At 44.4% G+C, this 21178-nt stretch overlaps 1 protein-coding gene across 1 annotated transcript; it reads left to right on the top strand.

The window, feature by feature from the left end:
- Window positions 1–47: 47 nt before the first annotated feature.
- LOC139568138 (lipopolysaccharide-induced tumor necrosis factor-alpha factor homolog) lies at window positions 48–17434 on the top strand. The gene is made up of 5 exons (XM_071389874.1): window positions 48–1169; window positions 15039–15212; window positions 15808–15963; window positions 16700–16850; window positions 17074–17434. Exons 2-5 carry the CDS (start codon window positions 15044–15046, stop codon window positions 17177–17179), a joined length of 582 nt encoding a protein of 193 aa, XP_071245975.1. The 5' UTR covers window positions 48–1169; window positions 15039–15043; the 3' UTR covers window positions 17180–17434.
- The last annotated feature ends 3744 nt before the right edge of the window (window positions 17435–21178 follow it).

The following is a 21178-nucleotide window of genomic DNA, read 5'->3' as shown; positions in this document are numbered from 1 at the left end:
TGATTTACTGTAACTCAGTAAAACTGTTGAAATTGTTGCATGTTACGTTTATATTTTTGTTCAGTATACATTCTCAGGTAACAACAAATGGTGGATGGATGAACACACACACTTTTCTAAAATGTATTCACATGAAAATTGGCCTGTGTTAGGTGTTCTAATTACCCTTTTTCCAAACACCAATGGACCAATGTTAGTTAAGTTATATCTAGTCTGCATTATGTTCTAATATAACTGAAGATGACTCATCTCACCAACAAGCATATTTTCCATCCACAGCAATGTTGTTAATCGAGAACAATAACACATTAACGTTTAACACTGTGACTCACCACAGCCACTATTTCTGTGTTAAGCTCCCCCTTCTTTCCCTCATCTCTCTCTCACACACACAGACACACACACACACACACCATATTCACACCCCTCCACTACTTAATTTGAACCCTTTAGTGAGTCTGAGGTCTCTGGTCTATTGATGGGAATCACTGTCTTCAGGGCTGCGTCCCAAATGACACCCTGTTCCCCAGATACGGTAGTGCACTTATTTTGACCAGGGCTCAATGTCATTTGGGAAACGCCCTCTGGTGGAATACGTTTTTACCTCATCTGGCTCACACCTCCCCACTGTGTATGCGCTCGTTCTCGCTCTCTTTCCTACTTGGTTCACTTTCTCACGGTCTCAAGGGAGTAGCTCTGATCTTTAGCTCCACACAGTCCACAGTACCTCGTCTCCTCCAGGACTCCAGTCCACAGTACCTCGTCTCCTCCAGGGCTCCAGTCCACAGTGCCTCGTCCCCTCCAGGACTCCAGTCCACAGTACCTCGTCTCCTCCAGGGCTCCAGTCCACAGTACCTCGTCTCCTCTAGGACTCCAGTCCACAGTACCTTGTCTCCTCCAGGGCTCCAGTCCACAGTACCTCGTCTCCTCCAGGACTCCAGTTCACAGTACCTCGTCTCCACCAGGGCTCCAGGTCACAGTACCTCGTCTCCTCCAGGACTCCAGTCCACAGTACCTCGTCTCCTCCAGGGCTCCAGTCCACAGTACCTCGTCTCCTCCAGGACTCCAGTCCACAGTACCTCGTCTCCTCCAGGGCTCCAGTCCACAGTACCTCGTCTCCTCCAGGACTCCAGTCCACAGTACCTCGTCTCCTCCAGGACTCCAAAAAGGTAAGGGGCGGTGTTGGGGGGTTTCAGAGTGGTTCTTTGCAGAATATAATAAAATATGAAAGAGTTGTGTGTAGGACTAGGAATATCTGTGTTTGTTTTGTGTGTGTTGCTATGTGAGAAGGAAAAGACTTGTTAGAAGAGGGGTGTTTTTTAAATTGGTTTAAAGAAAACAGCACCAGTCACCCTGCCTTCTTCTAACTCTGTCTTGGTGCCTAATGTTTGACAGCGCTGTTAGATGTGTACACACAGCCAGCGCTGTTAGATGTGTACACACAGACAGAGGGGAAAACAGTACTTCACACATTAGATATGGTTCCTGCCCATGGTAAATGGGTATAGTAAAGGTCAGGTTTGGGGTCAATTCGAATTGAGGTCAGTCAGTTCAGGAGATAATCTGAAACAATCTATATTCAATGACTTCTCAATAAATGGAAGAGAAGCTATTTATTTAAAAAGTTGTAACATTTTGTATTTAAAATTCAAAACAATTCCGGAATTGGGTGTCTTTAATTCTAATTAAAACACTGTTGACCAGTGCCCATAGGGTAGTGTACTACTGTTGACCAGGGCCCATACGGTAGAATACTACTGTTGACCAGGGCCCATACGGTAGTGTACCACTGTTGACCAGGGCCCATACGGTAGTGTACTACGGTACTGCGGTGTGCTTTAGGACCATGCGGACGCCTCCGAGCCGTCAGGTAGGTTGTTTGGAGTGTTTATCCGAGTGGATAAAAATAATACAATTATGTCCCCCCACTTCTAAAACCAAAGTTGCGCCACTGGTTTTAACAGTGATCAAGTAGACTACTATTTGGTCATAATGTAGACCTACCAGTTTGGTCTACCATCAAAAACAATGGAGAAAATCCATCCCATAACATTTTAACATGGAAATAGCTGTTCTATCATTCAGCCAACAGTAGCAGCCAATGTGTGGTGTTCAATATAGGCGTACATTCTATGAGACGTTTGAAAAAAACATTCAGGGCTTAACATTAACCTGTTTATCCACTTGTCCTTCAGACAAGGAGGTGACTGAAAATGTTGTTGAGTCATTTGATGCAAGAAACCATTTTATTCCCATACCATTATTACAGAAAATCTGACAGATACAACAAAATACAACACTGCCCCTTTAAGACAAAAACGCTCTTTAACTGACTCAGGCCATTTGAAATGGGCACCTTTCATCCAAGCTACTCCTGCAGCCATAAGAAGTTAACTGACTCCCTTTTCAAAGATGTCTAGAAATGCACACGTGTTGTGCTCTTGTAGGAAGCAACCACTCCCCCATTGCTGACTCAAACGTATCTATAACTGGGCTAATAACTCACTAATGAGCAAAGGACATGAACAGATGTGTACACGTTGCTACATGCAGCTCTCGCTTTGATCTCAAAACAAGCTCATCTACTCACGACCGCTGATTCTGTAAAGACAGTAAGTTCAAACAGTGTTGCCAAATCCTCAGTGTTAGTAAAACATTTACTGGAGACAGGAGACCAAGTGGAGACACAGGACGAGGTGGATATTTATATAACAAGGCCGTTTAATTACATGTAAAAATATCTTAGCACATCGTGTACACGGCACCCTCCTGTCTAATTCGTATGGAATCGTCGGGAGAGAGACCCGCTCTAGGCAGTTCATACAGATTATATAGGGAAGTAGCAAAGTAGGTTGATCTGGTAGTCTGGCCTTCCGATTGGTCGATCTGGGTCGTGGGTTGTCCTGTCCGGGCCTGATGTCGACATTCCATTGGCTCTTCCCACAGTTCTTTGTCTTGTGCTCCAACCTTGAGTTGTGTGTGTGTGTGTGTGTGATTGTCATGGGGGAGGGGAGTTGTGGGTGTCGTGTATATATCTAATGAGTCCAGCATATGTCCAAGAGAAAGAGGGGGTTGTGTGCATTTCGTATAAAAGATAGCTTATGTTGAGATGTTGTTATTTCAAGTTTCCAGTGTCTATTACAATTTCTTACAAATCCCCCTCTTCACGTCTCACAAGAGACGTGACATAAAAGTAAAAAAGACAAAGTTATTCTTCACGTCTCACAAGAGACGTGACATAAAGTAAAAACCACAAAGCTATGGGATAAAATTTGTCAGAAGACAAATTTTGATTCCCCCTCTTCACGTCTCACAAGAGACGTGACATAAAAGTTTCTTAGTCCTCAATTAGATAGACAGGTCCAGCTTCCCCATCATCAAGCAATGGGAACATTTGGGCCCTTTCCTGATTAGGGTCTATGGCGGCAGTGATAACACGGCTAGCAAGCGTCCGCGCACATGGAATGCAACAGCATCCACAAAGTACAAGAATGCCTGCAAAAACGGAAATAGATACTAGGATAGAGGAAACCAGCGTCTTATATTTACCAAAGGCATCCATCCATGAGTCCCACATAGAAGTGTCCACTCCAGAATGCTGTTTCATCTTACCATTAAGGGTACGAAGTCCCTCCAATGCTACAGTCAGACTCCCCTCCGTAGCTGTGTTATTGGGAATGAAAGTACACCACTGCTCACCAAGCATTGCACAGACCCCCCCGCGTTCAGCCAATAACATATCAACCGCGATTCTATTTTGAAATGCCATCAGGGATGTGGCTGCCAATTGTCCATGGACCGCCTCGAAGCCTTGTTGAGTCCAATTGCCCAGTTTCTGGACATTAAAATGAATGTAGTTAATTGTGTCCACATTTTTATTAACTGTACACCACCAACAGACAGAAGATTCAAACCCAGCTGTCACTTGGTCCACCAGTTTATATTCATCTGGCACCCCCTAGGGACACCAATAGCATCAATGTAAGTTGAGTCGTAAATGAGCAAGGACCAAAAAGGAGACCACTCCAATAACTACACCTGGAGTGGCCAACCACACATTAGTAACCCAAAAAACGAGAATATGTTAAACCCTCAGGTCCATCCCTCTATACAACCTGTACCAGGTGGGCTCGTCGCCACCCGGGAACTTCAAACCTTCACAACAGGGAGGACAAACATCACTTTTTATTCATTCGACAACATCAACTACAGCAAACCAAGGGTCCTCCTCTGTCAAGCCCACTCTCCTGCGGAAGCTTGTTTTCATATCAGCCTCTCCAACTGGAGCATCAAGCAACGGCATCATACCAGAGGCCCCCCACACATCTGTAACAGACTTCATCAAACAAGGTATGATACAGGCAACACAGAAATGAAAAACAACAACTAGTGTCAGAAATCCAGTATTCATCATTGCAGCGTACTTACCAAACCAACCACCCAGCCAGGGGAACAGTCCACTCTCCTCCACACCTGCAAGACCCTTCATCTCCATTGATAACCTTGCCAACCCACTCAGAGCTTTTGAAATGCTCCCATCCGGACTAGTATTGTTAGGAACAAACGTGCAACACTGTTCTACAATCTTTTTACATACACCTCCCTGGTTGGCCAGACTTATGTCCAGTGTTAGTCTATTGTGTCTACTGGTTTGAGAGGTAGCATCCAATTGTTCAGCCATCCCTGTAAGTGCTGTGTGGGTGTAGTTAACAAATCATTGTTGATTATAGTAGATATAATTGATCCAGGCATTCTGCTTAGCATCAACAATAGCTGGGCCAATGATGGGCATCAGATGCCACAGGCCATCATTCCTGTTTGATATCTGGTATTCGTGGGGGACCCCTATTGGGACCCCAACAGGTTGGTGTGCATGTTATCTGTACCCTCGGACCAAGGAGCGTCACGTTTCTGCCGTCTCCTGGGTTGGTCCCAAGCCTCTGTGTCATGTGCAGCTCCCAGAAGTTGATTAGCTATAACCTCAATAATAGGCAATGGTGGTATCAGACTGGCCAAAGCACATGTGCAACGACAATTTCCTTTCAAAATGGGGTCAACCGCCTGGCAGGTCCACACATCCACCATACATCAGCAACACCTCTAGTTAATAGTGGCATTAGTGATGCAGGTAATATTAGGGAGCCTCCCATAGTCTATACCTCTACCTGTACCAGTGATACAGCTGTACTATCCCCCATATGCCTTAACTCCCCACGGTGCCTTCTGGGGAAAGACTTCTGGGAACACAAGACTCAGAGTCTTACACAGAGTTGAATTTGGCTTAAGCTTTCCAATATGCACATCCAACTTTCCCCATTACTTAGGACATATGGGTGAGCAGCCAGAATAGGTCTGGCATGTCCACATACGACACAGTCCTTTCTATTAAGTGTTTTGTAGGCCAACCACATATTCTCCCTTTCCTCATAACCAGTTTCAGTCCCCAATTGTTCACTATCTGAGATGTCTTTTATATTTATTACCTGTACCAGATTGGAGAGCTTAGGTGATGGTGTGGGACTTGGTCTTGAAGTGGTGGAGGAGGCCGGCTGAACCCTGGTCCGTTGGAACTGGTGGTGGTTCTGGCAGCACTGTGATGGTATCATCCCCATAGTATCCCAAACAGACAGCTCAGGACCACAAGCAGTTCTGTAAAGCCCCATCCTCTCCCAGAGAACACATCACCAGCCAGAGATCAAGCAACACTTTCACTTATATGAACGTACACAGTGAGGAAAGGTCGGGGGCAGGGAATTCTTCATTAAGGAGTTGATCCCCGAACTCTATTAGTAACGGTTCTTCTCCTTAACTCTGTGATCATTCGGCAGTGTCAGTGTGTCTCACCCTCCAAGTGTGATATGCCCCCAGGTCGAGTGAATCACCTTCTCCCTTAATTCACCTGCAATGCATAAACTCTTGGACATACAGGTTTGGTTAACAAACAGTTCCTCATTTGTTCTTTCTGATTATATATTTAACTTCTATGCCTATTTTTTAGCTAGAAATGTTTAATTTTCCATGAGTTTATTATCCAATAGGCCCCATCCTATCCTAGACCACAATGTACCCTCCCCCGTTTGATACCTGGCTCTGATCAGGTATCAACCTTACCTACTCTACATAATGACTTAGTACATCATATTATAGGAACGTCCCTTTTATTCGCCGCATATCCAATTCTCCCTTGGGCGTACATTCATATCTATTCTTTTCCAATTCTCTGTCAAGTGACTTATCTACTTTGAAATGTATCTGTGCAGCTTATATATGTTAAACCCTTTCTCTCCTATCTTATTTCACAGCCTACCTTGCTCATTTCCTGGTCCACCCTCCCCACTCTCCTCTCAAACCTTCAAGGTCTCAACAGTGCGGGGTAGACCCATCTGTCTGCCTTTTTCTAATAATAGTCAATAACAACTATGTGTTCCTTTACAATATTGACTAAGTGTCTCACTGTTTTGACTTTATCTGCATGGATTTAAAAATAACAACAGGTCTTATAGTGTCAATCCCTAAAGTCCTTACATAACCTTAATTAACCTATCTCTATCTTCTAATGGCCAATACAAATGCTTACCTTATGGTCAAGAGTTATAAACTCTATTATAATCAATTTACCTCAAAACTAGTATCCCAAATGACACAACTTCATTATTCTCACTACATTTTCCCCGTGAGTGATCAAGTCACCGGAAAAATGCAACGAAAACAGAAAATAGGTCAAAAGGTTCCACCTACATTCGTGTTCCATATCTAGACATACCAAAAGAACCCTTTATCTTCTCAAAGTCCCTTGCCTAAATAAAACTCCGAAAGTAAAACTCCTATTCCCATATGAGTGTATTCTTTTAAGATATCTTATCTCTGGGTACACGGAAACCCTTAGCCTTAATGTTTACTCCAAAAAACAAAATTATGTCACCAGCATTCAACCAGGCCCCCCGTCGGCTGGGAGACCATTGGGTGCTGCAATACTGCCATCTTCTGTCCATTCTCTGCACAGCTCTCCACCCACTCTTATTCAACCTTCTCAATTTGAGCCATATTAGTTTCTTATTTTAACTATTGTTTTCTAAATTTCTTAATTTTTTTTTATTTTTATCTATTATTACCTAGTTAGACTAGAGTGTCCGTGACATACATCCATGGGGATCCGGTTATAGTTATTCTATTAACCATGTGAAAGTGCCCAGGGGCACCCCAAATATCAGTAGGAATATCACAAATAAGGGGCCAGATATCCCTAGCCTTGCCCAGGGAGGGAGAAATGTCCCTCTAACTGGGCGAGGTTTCTTTTTGCAGGGGAGGCGGAGTTAGATGCCGCATCCCCTGAGTCAGGAATGTCTTCATTTAAAATCGAATTTAGCTGTTTAAATCAGCTCTGACTTCTGTCAGTGTTCTAGAAGGGATTGGGGCTGGAGTGCAATGTGTGAGGTGGTGCCCAGGTGCGCCTGATTTACCTTTGACCTGGACTGAGTGTGAAGTAACCTCCCTCACTTCGTACAGTCCAGTCCACCTGGGTTCTAGCCACTTTCTCTTGTGGACATTAACCCCACCCAGTCACCAATTTTTCCTTCAGGTGTGCCAGATCTCCCGTCAGCTTCCCCATTGGACCTTGTGAATCTGTGTGAAGAGAGCTGCAGAAAGTTCCGTCAATTATCAGACATTACAATTTGTTGTACATCAAGGGCGGGCATATGACCTCCCTCCCTTGGTGAACCCAGCATGACTCCTCCAGCCATTGTCTCATGAGGAGAGAGGTGGGTGCCTGCACCTGGAGAGGCTATCATGGCCAGCAACGCCAGGGGCAGGACTTCAACCCAAATCAACTTCAAACCTGCACATACATTTGATTGGCGCGTTCCACGAGACTTATGAGATTGTGGCCTGTACACTAACCCCATCATTAAACAACATCCATTAATCAGTTGACATTTACACATCCGACCCTATTGGTACATGGAGCGTTTGTCATTAAACAATACACACCCAATCTTTCCTCCACCTGTCTCAGGTGTTGGTTACTGAAATGGGACCCGTTTGTCGGATCGGATTTGCCTTGGAACTCCATACCTTACTATGAGTTCAGTTTGCAGCCACTTAATGACCGATTTTGCATCCTCCCTTGCTGTTGGTATTGCCTCAACCTATTTAGAGAACCTGTCTACCATAACTAACAGGTACCTTTTCCATTTGTCACATTGTCTTGCCCCATATCTGTGTAATCTATGCTGATGTCCTGCTAACCCATTGTGGTCCATCAGTATGGACTGCTCCATGAGCATACGCTGAGTCGGTGTAGATGTTTACAGTCTTTCCTTCAGCCTTTTCCAAAGCTTGTGTTAACCTATGATTTCAGCTAATTGAGCTGATGCAGGTTGTGTGATGATGGCAGATTCCAAAGTCACATGTGATCTATCCGGGAGCTGCTGCACCACTGCGTATGCTGTTATGTTCCCTTCCTCTCCTCTATAGCAGCATCCATCTTGTGTATAACCATAGGTCCAGGTTGGTGAGTGGTTCGTTCCCCAGGTTCAGATCTCAGTTTCAATTCCTGTGCAGCTCTTTCCGCACAGGAGTGGGGTAGACCTTCTTCAGCATTGAGTGCGTCTGCCATGTTTTTGTCAGTGTTGACAAATGTGATGTGTGATTGTGTGCATTTATTCTGGATTTTCGTTTTTCTTTCAGCGCTGAACGTGAATTCTTTGCTCATCAGATATGCTGCAACCCCATGGTGGGTGTGTATTTCCAATGGATGGCACATTACCAGGTGGGCTGTTTTTTCAATAGCTTTTGCCACTGCAGCTACATATCTGGAACATGTGGTTTGTCCTACTTCAATGTGGTCCAATTTGGAGGAGTGATAGATCAACACTCTTCTCTCCCCCTCTTGTTTCTGAAAAAGGATGGATGATGTGAATCCTTCCTTTTCAGAAACATCCAGATGGAATTTGTTTTTGTAGTCAGGTGATGTCAATGCTGCTGCCACTGAGAGATCTGTTTTCAAGAGTGCAAAAGCCTTTGATGCTTCAGTGGTCCATGTCAATGACGAGTGTAGGTTCCTTGGTCCCGCCTCTCGCACTATTTCTCTCAGTGGCTCAGTTCTGGCAGTGTAGTCTGGGATGTGTGTTCGGCTGTACCCTGTCAAGCCAAGGAAAGACAACATTCCCGACACCGTGATGGGGCGTGGATGTTTTCAATGATTTGTGAGATGTCTTGTTGATCTTCAGCCACCATTTGTTTCTTGGGTTTTTCTCCTTTCTGGGCCTCTTTCAATTGTAGTTTCAAAAGTTGTACCTGTAGGGACTGGACTTGTGTTTCAGCCCCTCCCTTATCCTTATTGTATTGGGTGATGTGGTGATGCACATGGGAGTTGAACTGAGCCTGGGGAAGTGCCATTAACCCCACAGTGCCCCTGAGATGGGTTGGGGCCGATGGGGCTGCTGTGGTGGTAGGTGGGGCGTCATTATTGTTGGGCCTGCCCTCTTTGGTGTCAGTTGGGGCTCCAGTGACCACCCCCATCATGTCAGGTTTTCTGTAAGGGAGTGCTCTTCTAATTTCTTCAATTGCCCAAATTCCTATTTTCAGCTCAGCCTCTGCTCTTTCCCTTTGCTTTGTTCCTTCCTTTTTAAATAAGTGACTCTTATTCTTTTCAGCTTCACTTTCTATCTCTTCCTTCACTTCTTCCCCTAATTCTTTCTCCATAGTGAGGAGTTGCCCTTTTGATGGGGAGACTTCACTAAGGAATCCGGCTTGCGTCCATTTCAGCCTCACTTCTTCCCAAATTCTTTTAACGGGTTTGTAATGTAATCTCCCGCCTGCTCTGTCTTTCATTCTCTGATCTAAATATTCGTTGAATTTGTGTTTAGGGACGATGGTCGTGGCCATTTTGTCGTTAAGCTATGTCTGGTTCTATTCTATTATGGTGCGCTTAGCCCGTCACTGATCGAAACCAGCGATGTAATTTCCGTATCTTCAGTAAATTATTTTTCCGTTTTCCAACAATATTTCAGCTATATCCTTTGGAACAGTATACTAATATATTCAGGCGCTCCTGATATAATTGGAATGACAATTATAGGATCTTTTTTTCGAAAGTTATTATTGCTTTTAACTTTTTTCGATTAATTTGAACTTTTTCGATTATTTAAATACTTTGCCAAAACATTTCAGAAATTTCCTTTGGGGACAATATACTAGTATAATCTAGCGCTTCTAAAATAATTGTCAAATTAATTCTAACCCTTAAGGATTTACCAACAGCACGAGAGAGAAAAATCAGGTGAACTCATCAGCAGAAAATAGCTACTTCACAGCGCCACACACATTCAGACTCGGCGGTCACTATAACACAGCCTCAACTTAGCATATGGCTAATTATTAGCAATCGGTCTCGTGGTCTCGTTATTTTTTTAATATTTTTTTTATGAGTCCTCACGTAACACTTAGTTGATTGCCAGTCCAACTAATGCACGACTATCTGGATCTCATCTTCTAATCATGGATTCTTCACGGTAACCCCCTAGCCGATCGACTGTCAGCTATGGTCCGACTGTACGAATCCCCTTTTTTTTTTAATTTGTATTTTGTGGACTCCTCACGGTACCCCTAGCCGATCGATCGATTGTCAGCTATGGCCCGACTGTATGGATCCCTTATAAAGCTTATTCTTCACTGTACACCTAATCGATCAGCATACCGACTAGTGCCAGGCTATTGTGAACAAGTCTTTTGACCTATATGTACTTAGATATCTTTACACAAGGCCTTAGATTCTATACATTTCCACATAAATTTAACAACAATTCACACTCACCCAAGTAGTCCTGATCACAATTTAGATATTGACTATAATACAATATACAGATTTTGATTAAACAGGCATCTGCTCACCTTTTAATTTCGAGCTCTTTTGATCAGTTTCCTGGGTGAGTTGAATCGCGATTCTCCTTCGAACTGTCACCTCTCCTTCTAGAATCTTTCTCCCACGTGTCTCCTGTCTGATCAATTTCTATGGACCGAATTCAAAGATGTCATTACCATCCTCTGCTTACCAAGTTTGTTAGTAAAACATTTACTGGAGACAGGAGACCAAGTGGAGACACAGGACGAGGTGGATATTTATATAACAAGGCCGTTTAATTACATGTAAAAATATCTTAGCACATCGTGTACACGGCACCCTCCTGTCTAATTCGTATGGAATCGTCGGGAGAGAGACCCGCTCTAGGCAGTTCATACAGATTATATAGGGAAGTAGCAAAGTAGGTTGATCTGGTAGTCTGGCCTTCCGATTGGTCGATCTGGGTCGTGGGTTGTCCTGTCCGGGCCTGATGTCGACATTCCATTGGCTCTTCCCACAGTTCTTTGTCTTGTGCTCCAACCTTGAGTTGTGTGTGTGTGTGTGTGTGATTGTCATGGGGGAGGGGAGTTGTGGGTGTTGTGTATATATCTAATGAGTCCAGCATATGTCCAAGAGAAAGAGGGGGTTGTGTGCATTTCGTATAAAAGATAGCTTATGTTGAGATGTTGTTATTTCAAGTTTCCAGTGTCTATTACAATTTCTTACATCAGTAAGGAAAGTAGCTATTGGCTGTCCTAAAAGTCGCCTAATTTGCATAATTGGCCATATGCATGTAATTGTGATGGACGCCGTAGGAGAGAGGAATAATGTCGTGGGAGGGACAAAAAGTGAGTAAAAAACACCCTAAATATGTTTAGAACTACAAATGAACTTTCTTCTGTCGATTCTTGTTTTTTTTAATGTCACAATTTCAACCCTCCTCCTTTATCCGGGCTTGGGACCGGCAAAAGTGACCCAAAAGAGACACTCTGGCGGAGTTATTTAAAAATATATATATATATATTTTGTTTTTTTTATTTTATTTTTGTGCAGTAATTTATTTTAGACAAAGAACATTTTACATTTACATCCTGCCCTGAATGTAAGCCAGGACGGGATCAGCCAGCGGCGGCTTCCCGCATGCGTGATTCATTTGCAGTCTGGACGTGGAGGGGTGAACATCTCCTGCTCTGACTGCAGCTGGAAGGGACTGCTGCGCGAGGACTGGGCCGCCTGTGAGTGCTTTGGGACTAGAGCTCTGTCAGAGTGACCATCGGGTTGTTGGTCACCTCCCTGACCAAGGTCCTTCTCCGACGATTGCTCAGTTTGGCCGGGTGGCCAGCTCTAGGTAGAGTCTTGGTGGTTCCAATCTTCTTTCATTTAAGAATGATGGAGGCCACTGTGTTCTTGGTGACCTTCAATGCTGCACATTTTTTTGGTACCCTTCCCCAGATCTGTGCCTCGACACAACCCTGTCTCGGAGCTCTACGGACAATTCCTTCGACCTCATGGCTTGATTTTTGCTGTGACATGCACTGTCAACTGCACTGTCAACTGTGAAACCTTATTTAGACAGGTGTGTGCCTTTCCAAATCATGTCCAATCAATTGAATTTACCACAGGTGGACTCCAATCAAGTTGTAGAAACATTTCAAGGATGATCAATGGAAGCAGGATACACCTGAGCTCAATTTAGAGTACATTTCATAGCAAAGGGTCTGAATACTTATGTAAATAAGGTATTTCTGTTTTTTTTTAAATTGAAAACATTTTTAAGAACCTGTTTTTGCTTTGTCATTATGGTGTATTGTGATGTCATTATGTTGTATTGTGTGTAGATTTTGGAGGATTTTAATTTTTTTAATCCATTTTAGAATAAGGCTGTAACTTAAATAAATGTGGAAAAAGTCAAGGGGTCTGAATACTTTCTGAATGCACTGTATGTATAGTGCAGTAGTATAATCTATGCATTTCCTTATAATAGTTTGTTTTTAACGACTGACCTGGTTACTGTAAGTAAAGGTTATTGATGAGCCTGAGGTTAGAATGAATCATGAAGTTAGAATTTGTATTTATTTATTGAACCTTTTATTAAACCAGGAAGTCCCATTGGGATCAGAAGACCTGTTTCCTAATGGAGACCACGTAGATCAATTATGTTTAGATCATGTGATGTATTACAGCTGATTCCAGATGACATACTGTACTGTGTATTATAGCTGATTCCAGATGACATACTGCACTGTGTATTATAGCTGATTCCACATGACATACTGCACTGTGTATTACAGCTGATTCCAGATGACATACTGCACTGTGTATTATAGCTGATTCCACATGACATACTGTACTGTGTATTACAGCTGATTCCAGATGACATACTGCACTGTGTATTATAGCTGATTCCACATGACATACTGCACTGTGTATTACAGCTGATTCCAGATGACATACTGCACTGTGTATTACAGCTGATTCCAGATGACATACTGTACTGTGTATTATAGCTGATTCTACATGACATACTGCACTGTGTAATACAGCTGATTTGTCACGTTCCTGACCTTATTTTCCTTTGTTCAGTCTTGTTTAGTTGGTCAGGACGTGAGCTGGGTGGGCATTCTATGTTATGTGTTTCTATGTTTGGTTTAGGGTTGTCAACTAGCCTGATATGGTTCTCAATCAGGGGCAGGTGTTTTACGTTTCCTCTGATTGGGAACCATATTTAGGTAGGCTGTTCTCACTGTTTGTTGGTGGGTGATTGTTCCTGTTCGTTGCGTTCTTCGTTGTCTCTATGTTCACATGTTCAGGTCTGTAGCGTCGTTAGTTTCCTTTTCTGTTTATTGTTTTGTTCGTGTTAAGTGTTTCAAATAAATATGGAAACGTACCACGCTGCGCTTTGGTCCTCCTCTCTTCCACCTAACGACGAGCGTTACATGATTCCAGATGACATACTGCACTGTGTATTATAGCTGATTCCACATGACATACTGTACTGTGTATTATAGCTGATTCCAGATTACATACTGTACTGTGTATTATAGCTGATTCCACATGACATACTGCACTGTGTTTGCCTATGACTGACTAGTGTCTAAAAACTATCTGAGGGGTCCATAATATGGCTTGGAACCTTTTACTGCAGTGCGTGATTTTTGGTAGTCTTTAACAAATCTACTTTGAAACCAAAGTATACACCTCACACACATGGTTATGGGCTTTTAAAAAGAAGACACCTGTACCATGTCAGGTATAGAGTTGAAATGTATTCAGTTTTGAGTTTGCATCCCAATATTTCACTTTATATACATCACAGAAGACTGAAATATAACAAAACAGTTTGACATAGAAACATTGGATTTTCGTCGTGAATAACATTCCACCCATGAGGTCACAGAGGGCACTTCTGGACATTGACTGCAGGAAAGGGCCATGAGGTCACAGAGGGCGCTTCTGGACATTGACTGCAGGAAAGGGCCATGAGGTCACAAGAGGGCACTTCTGGACATTGACTGCAGGAAAGGGCCATGAGGTCACAGAGGGCACTTCTGGACATTGACTGCAGGAAAGGGCCATGGGGTCACAGAGGGCGCTTCTGGACATTGACTGCAGGAAAGGGCCATGAGGTCACAGAGGGCACTTCTGGACATTGACTGCAGGAAAGGGCTGCCTCTGTATTTTGTATTGTCAATTGATGTGTCATTGTGGGTTGACACTTAAACGTTTTCTAACTGACTAACTATTGATCATTCACCAGTAACATAGACCAGGGTTAGGGTTATTCTGATAGATTTAGTGGGTGTGTGGCATTCATTAGTGGTGGTGTTGTTATAGGCTTGTACTACTCAGAGTCTACAGGCCAAGTCTTTGTCCCATGAAATGTCACCAAACCTGCCCGGTTGAATACAGGGGTGTGTGTCATTGTTATAAGCAACAGCTTGAACAAGAAGTGTGTGTGTGTGTGTGTGTGTGTGTGTGTGTGTGTGTGTGTGTGTGTGTGTGTGTGTGTGTGTGTGTGTGTGTGTGTGTGTGTGTGTGTGTGTGTGTGTGTGTGTGTGTGTGTGTGTGTGTGTGAAAGAAGACAGGTGAGAGAGATATGGGGGAGAGAAGGTGGGGGCAGAGACATGTGTTTTCTCAATGTGATATTTTCATAAGGTGCTCACTGTCTTCCACTCTCTCTCTCTCTCAACCCCAGACAGTATGGAGAAGAGCCAGTATGGACTCCCGCAGGACGTGTCTGCTCCCCCCTACCCCGGCCTCCCAGCGGGCTACCAGGGAAGTGGAGGGGGAACAGCCTACCCCCCTCAGCCTGGCTACCAGGGAAGTGGCGGGGGAACAGCCTACCCCCCTCAGCCTGGCTTCCAGGGAGGTAAGAGATCAGATCTACACTGATACTCTTAGGGACAGTTTAAGCTTACACTCTTAGAAAATAAGGTGATGTCTAGAACTTGAAAGGGTCCTACGACTGTCCCCATAGGAAAACCCTTTGAAGAGCTTTTCAGACCAGGACTAGGTTTCATCTGTGTTCAAGAAACCAGACCTTATTCTTTATGTATTATGTATATTAAAAATGTTCCTGGACAGCAACTCCCTTCAAAGTGTTTTCATTAAGCGTTTTGGAAGTGTCTGTTACGATAGCCATAGATGTCATGAACATCATTGTTAAGGGCTGGCCAACCACTCTGTATCTCTGGGTTTGTGTTCCCATAATGCTGGCCAACCACTCTGTATCTCTGGGTTTGTGTTCCCATAATGCTGGCCAACCACTCTGTATCCCTGGGTTTGTGTTCCTATAATGCTGACCAACCACTCTGTATCCCTGGGTTTGTGTTCCTATAATGCTGGCCAACCACTCTGTATCCCTGGGTTTGTGTTCCCATAATGCTGGCCAACCATTCTGTATCCCTGGGTTTGTGATAAATGACACAGTGTATTGATGTATTTATTTATCCCTTATTTATCAGGTCCCCAACCCGGCATGTACCCACCACCTCCCCAACCCGGCATGTACCCACCACCTCCCCAACCCGGCATGTACCCACCACCTCCCCAACCCGGCATGTACCCACCACCTCCCCAATACGGCACGGGCATGGCACAACCTACAAACGCCCCCAGTGGTGAGTCACACACACACTGAAGAAAACTCCTAACTGTGTGACCAAAACTACCTCAATCGGGTACCCCTACTCCTACCCCGTGAAAAGAGAACCAAATTGTACACACACAAGGTATTGGCTGGACGTCCTGGCCATAGCAACACCCATCCTTAGCAACCCTTCTAATCCTCTACCCTCTGTGGGGGGGTGAAATATAGAACAAAGAACACAATTTTGGGGGGGCCTAATTGGTTGTATCCAGTTCTGTTCTGTTATATTGTGTATTGTCCGGTTCTGTCCAGTTCTATCCAGACTATCCAATTCTATATGGTTCTGACCAGTATTTCCCTCTCCCTACAGTAACCTGGGTGGTGGTGATTCTTTCTAGTCTTGTCCAGTTCTATCCAATTCTATATGGTTCTGACCAGTATTCTCTTCCCTCTGCAGTAACCCAGGTGGTGGTTCTGTCCTGTTCTATCTGGATCTAACCAGTATTCTCTTCCCTCTGCAGTAACCCAGGTGGTGGTTCTGTCCTGTTCTATCTGGATCTAACCAGTATTCTCTTCCTTCTGCAGTAACCCAGGTGGTGGTTCTGTCCTGTTCTAACCAGTATTCTCTTCCCTCTGCAGTAACCCAGGTGGTGGTTCTGACCAGTTCTATCTGGATCTAACCAGTATTCTCTTCCTTCTGCAGTAACCCAGGTGGTGGTTCTGTCCTGTTCTATCTGGTTCTAACCAGTATTCTCCTCCCTCTGCAGTAACCCAGGTGGTGGTGATGCAGCAGCTGCTGCCTAGAGACGTACCCGGCCAGATGACGTGTCCCCACTGTCAGGTCCCGGTTCTGACAGAGACCACACACACCCCTGGACTGCGCACCTGGGTCCTCTGTGGAGTCCTCGGCATCTTAATGTAAGTTGGTACACGTGGCAAACATTATTTTTTTCTCTCTCTCATAAACAGCAAAGATGTCATCCAGACGTGGCAGGGGGTATTGGTCCACATGCAACATTGAATTCACAGTAGAGATGGATACACACACTGAATCCCTTCTCTCTCTCTCTCTACCCCACCTCTCTGTCTCTGTCTCTGTCTTTATCTCTCTCTCTGTCTCTCTGTCGCTCTCCTTCTCTAGGTGCTGGCCATGCTGTTTGATTCCGTTCTGTGTTGACTCCTGTAAGGACGTAGAACACCACTGCCCCAACTGCAAGAGAGTGATCCACATCCACAAACACATGTGAACAGACCAAGATGAGACACCTGCCACAAAGTGATCCACATCCACAACTAGCCCCGGCCCACAGATACTGCTGCCACAAAGTGATCCATACCAATACACCACTACTCTACACCACTAGTCTACACTACACCACTAGTCTACACTACACCACTAGTCTACACTACACCACTAGTCTACACCACTACACTACACCACTAGTCTACTCTACACCACTAGTCTACACTACACCACTAGTCTACACTACACCACTAGTCTACACTACACCACTAGTCTACTCTACACTACTACACTACACCACTAGTCTACACCACTACACTACACCACTAGTCTACACCACTACACTACACCACTAGTCTACACCACTACTCTACACCACTAGTCTACACTACACCGCTAGTCTACTCTACACCACTAGTCTACACTACACCACTAGTCTACACTACACCACTAGTCTACACTACACCACTACTCTACACCACTAGTCTACACTACACCACTAGTCTACACTACATCACTAGTCTACACCACTACTCTACACCACTAGTCTACACTACACCACTAGTCTACACTACATCACTAGTCTACACTACACCACTAGTCTACACTACACCGCTAGTCTACACTACATCACTAGTCTACACTACACCACTAGTCTACACTACACCGCTAGTCTACACTACACCACTAGTCTACACCACTACTCTACACCACTAGTCTACACTACACCACTAGTCTACACTACATCACTAGTCTACACCACTACACTACACCACTAGTCTACACTACACCACTAGTCTACACTACACCACTACTCTACACCACTAGTCTACACTACACCACTAGTCTACACTACATCACTAGTCTACACCACTACTCTACACCACTAGTCTACACTACACCACTAGTCTACACTACATCACTAGTCTACACTACACCACTAGTCTACACTACATCACTAGTCTACACTACACCACTAGTCTACACTACACCCCTAGTCTACACTACATCACTAGTCTACACTACACCACTAGTCTACACTACATCACTAGTCTACACTACATCACTAGTCTACACTACACCACTAGTCTACACTACACTACTACTCTACACCGCTAGTCTACACTACACCGCTAGTCTACACTACACCACTAGTCTACACCACTAGTCTACACTACACCACTAGTCTACACCACTAGTCTACACTACACCACTAGTCTACACTACACCACTAGTCTACACTACACCACTAGTCTACACCACTAGTCTACACTACACCACTAGTCTACACTACACTACTAGTCTACACTACACCGCTAGTCTACACTACACCACTAGTCTACACTACACCACTAGTCTACACTACACCACTAGTCTACACTACACCACTAGTCTACACTACACCACTAGTCTACACTACACCACTAGTCTACACCACTAGTCTACACTACACCACTAGTCTACACTACACCGCTAGTCTACACTACACCACTAGTCTACACTACACCACTAGTCTACACTACACTACTAGTCTACACTACACCGCTAGTCTACACTACACCACTAGTCTACACTACACCACTAGTCTACACTACACCACTAGTCTACACTACACCACTAGTCTACACCACTACACTACACCACTAGTCTACACCACTACACTACACCACTAGTCTACACCACTACTCTACACCACTAGTCTACACTACACCACTAGTCTACACTACACCACTAGTCTACACTACACCACTAGTCTACACTACACCACTAGTCTACTCTACACCACTAGTCTACACTACACCACTAGTCTACACTACACCACTAGTCTACACTACACCACTAGTCTACACTACACCACTAGTCTACACTACACCACTAGTCTACACTACACCACTAGTCTACACCACTAGTCTACACTACACCACTAGTCTACACTACACCGCTAGTCTACACTACACCACTAGTCTACACTACACCACTAGTCTACACTACACTACTAGTCTACACTACACCGCTAGTCTACACTACACCACTAGTCTACACTACACCACTAGTCTACACTACACCACTAGTCTACACTACACCACTAGTCTACACCACTACACTACACCACTAGTCTACACCACTACACTACACCACTAGTCTACACCACTACTCTACACCACTAGTCTACACTACACCACTAGTCTACACTACACCACTAGTCTACACTACACCACTAGTCTACACTACACCACTAGTCTACTCTACACCACTAGTCTACACTACACCGCTAGTCTACTCTACACTACTACACTACACCACTAGTCTACACCACTAGTCTACTCTACACCACTAGTCTACACTACACCACTAGTCTACACTACACCACTAGTCTACACTACATCACTAGTCTACACCACTACTCTACACCGCTAGTCTACACTACACCACTAGTCTACACTACACCGCTAGTCTACACTACACCACTAGTCTACACTACATCACTAGTCTACACTACATCACTAGTCTACACCACTACTCTACACCACTAGTCTACACTACACCACTAGTCTACACTACATCACTAGTCTACACCACTACTCTACACCACTAGTCTACACTACACTACTAGTCTACACTACACCGCTAGTCTACACTACACCACTAGTCTACACTACACCACTAGTCTACACTACACCGCTAGTCTACACTACACCGCTAGTCTACACTACACCGCTAGTCTACACTACACCACTAGTCTACTCTACACTACTAGTCTACACCACTAGTCTACACTACACCACTAGTCTACACTACACCACTACACTACACCACTAGTCTACTCTACACCACTAGTCTACACCACTACTCTACACCGCTAGTCTACACTACACCACTAGTCTACACTACACCACTAGTCTACTCTACACTACTAGTCTACACCACTACTCTACACCACTAGTCTACACTACACTACTAGTCTACACTACACCGCTAGTCTACACTACACCACTAGTCTACACTACACCACTAGTCTACTCTACACTACTAGTCTACACCACTAGTCTACACTACACCACTAGTCTACACTACACCACTACAATACACCACTAGTCTACTCTACACCACTAGTCTACACCACTACTCTACACCGCTAGTCTACACTACACTACTAGTCTACACTACACCGCTAGTCTACTCTACACCACTAGTCTACACCACTACTCTACACCACTAGTCTACACTACACTACTAGTCTACACTACACCGCTAGTCTACACTACACCACTAGTCTACTCTACACCGCTAGTCTACACTACACCGCTAGTCTACTCTACACCACTAGTCTACACTGCTAGTCTACACTACACCACTAGTCTACACTACACCACTAGTCTACTCTACACCGCTAGTCTACACTACACCACTAGTCTACACCACTAGTCTACTCTACACCACTAGTCTACACCACTAGTCTACACTACACCACTACTCTACACCGCTAGTCTACACTACACCACTAGTCTACACCACTAGTCTACTCTACACCACTAGTCTACACCACTAGTCTACTCTACACCGCTAGTCTACACTACACCGCTAGTCTACACCACTACACTACACCACTAGTCTACTCTACACCGCTAGTCTACACTACACCGCTAGTCTACTCTACACCACTAGTCTACTCTACACCACTAGTCTACACCACTACACTACACCACTAGTCTACTCTACACCGCTAGTCTACACTACACCGCTAGTCTACTCTACACCACTAGTCTACACCACTAGTCTACACTACACCACTAGTCTACTCTACACCGCTAGTCTACACTACACCGCTAGTCTACTCTACACCACTAGTCTACACCACTAGTCTACACTACACCACTAGTCTACTCTACACCGCTAGTCTACACTACTAGTCTACACTACACCGCTAGTCTACACTACACCGCTAGTCTACACTACACCACTAGTCTACACCACTAGTCTACACTACACCACTAGTCTACTC

The sequence above is a fragment of the Salvelinus alpinus genome, chromosome 2 (assembly GCF_045679555.1).
Source record: "Salvelinus alpinus chromosome 2, SLU_Salpinus.1, whole genome shotgun sequence".
In the NCBI taxonomy this organism is placed as follows: Eukaryota; Metazoa; Chordata; class Actinopteri; order Salmoniformes; family Salmonidae; genus Salvelinus; species Salvelinus alpinus.
The sequence above is the reverse complement of the archived record's forward strand: the minus strand, read 5'-3'. Positions and strand labels throughout refer to the sequence as shown.

Coding starts and splice junctions, on each gene's coding strand:
- LOC139568138 (XM_071389874.1), top strand. CDS start 15,044: ATGGAGAAGAGCCAGTATGGACTCCCGCAGGACGTGTCTGCTCCCCCC. Junction 15,213..15,807: donor TCAGCCTGGCTTCCAGGGAG/GTAAGAGATCAG, acceptor CTTATTTATCAG/GTCCCCAACCCGGCATGTAC. Junction 16,851..17,073: donor GGAGTCCTCGGCATCTTAAT/GTAAGTTGGTAC, acceptor CTCCTTCTCTAG/GTGCTGGCCATGCTGTTTGA.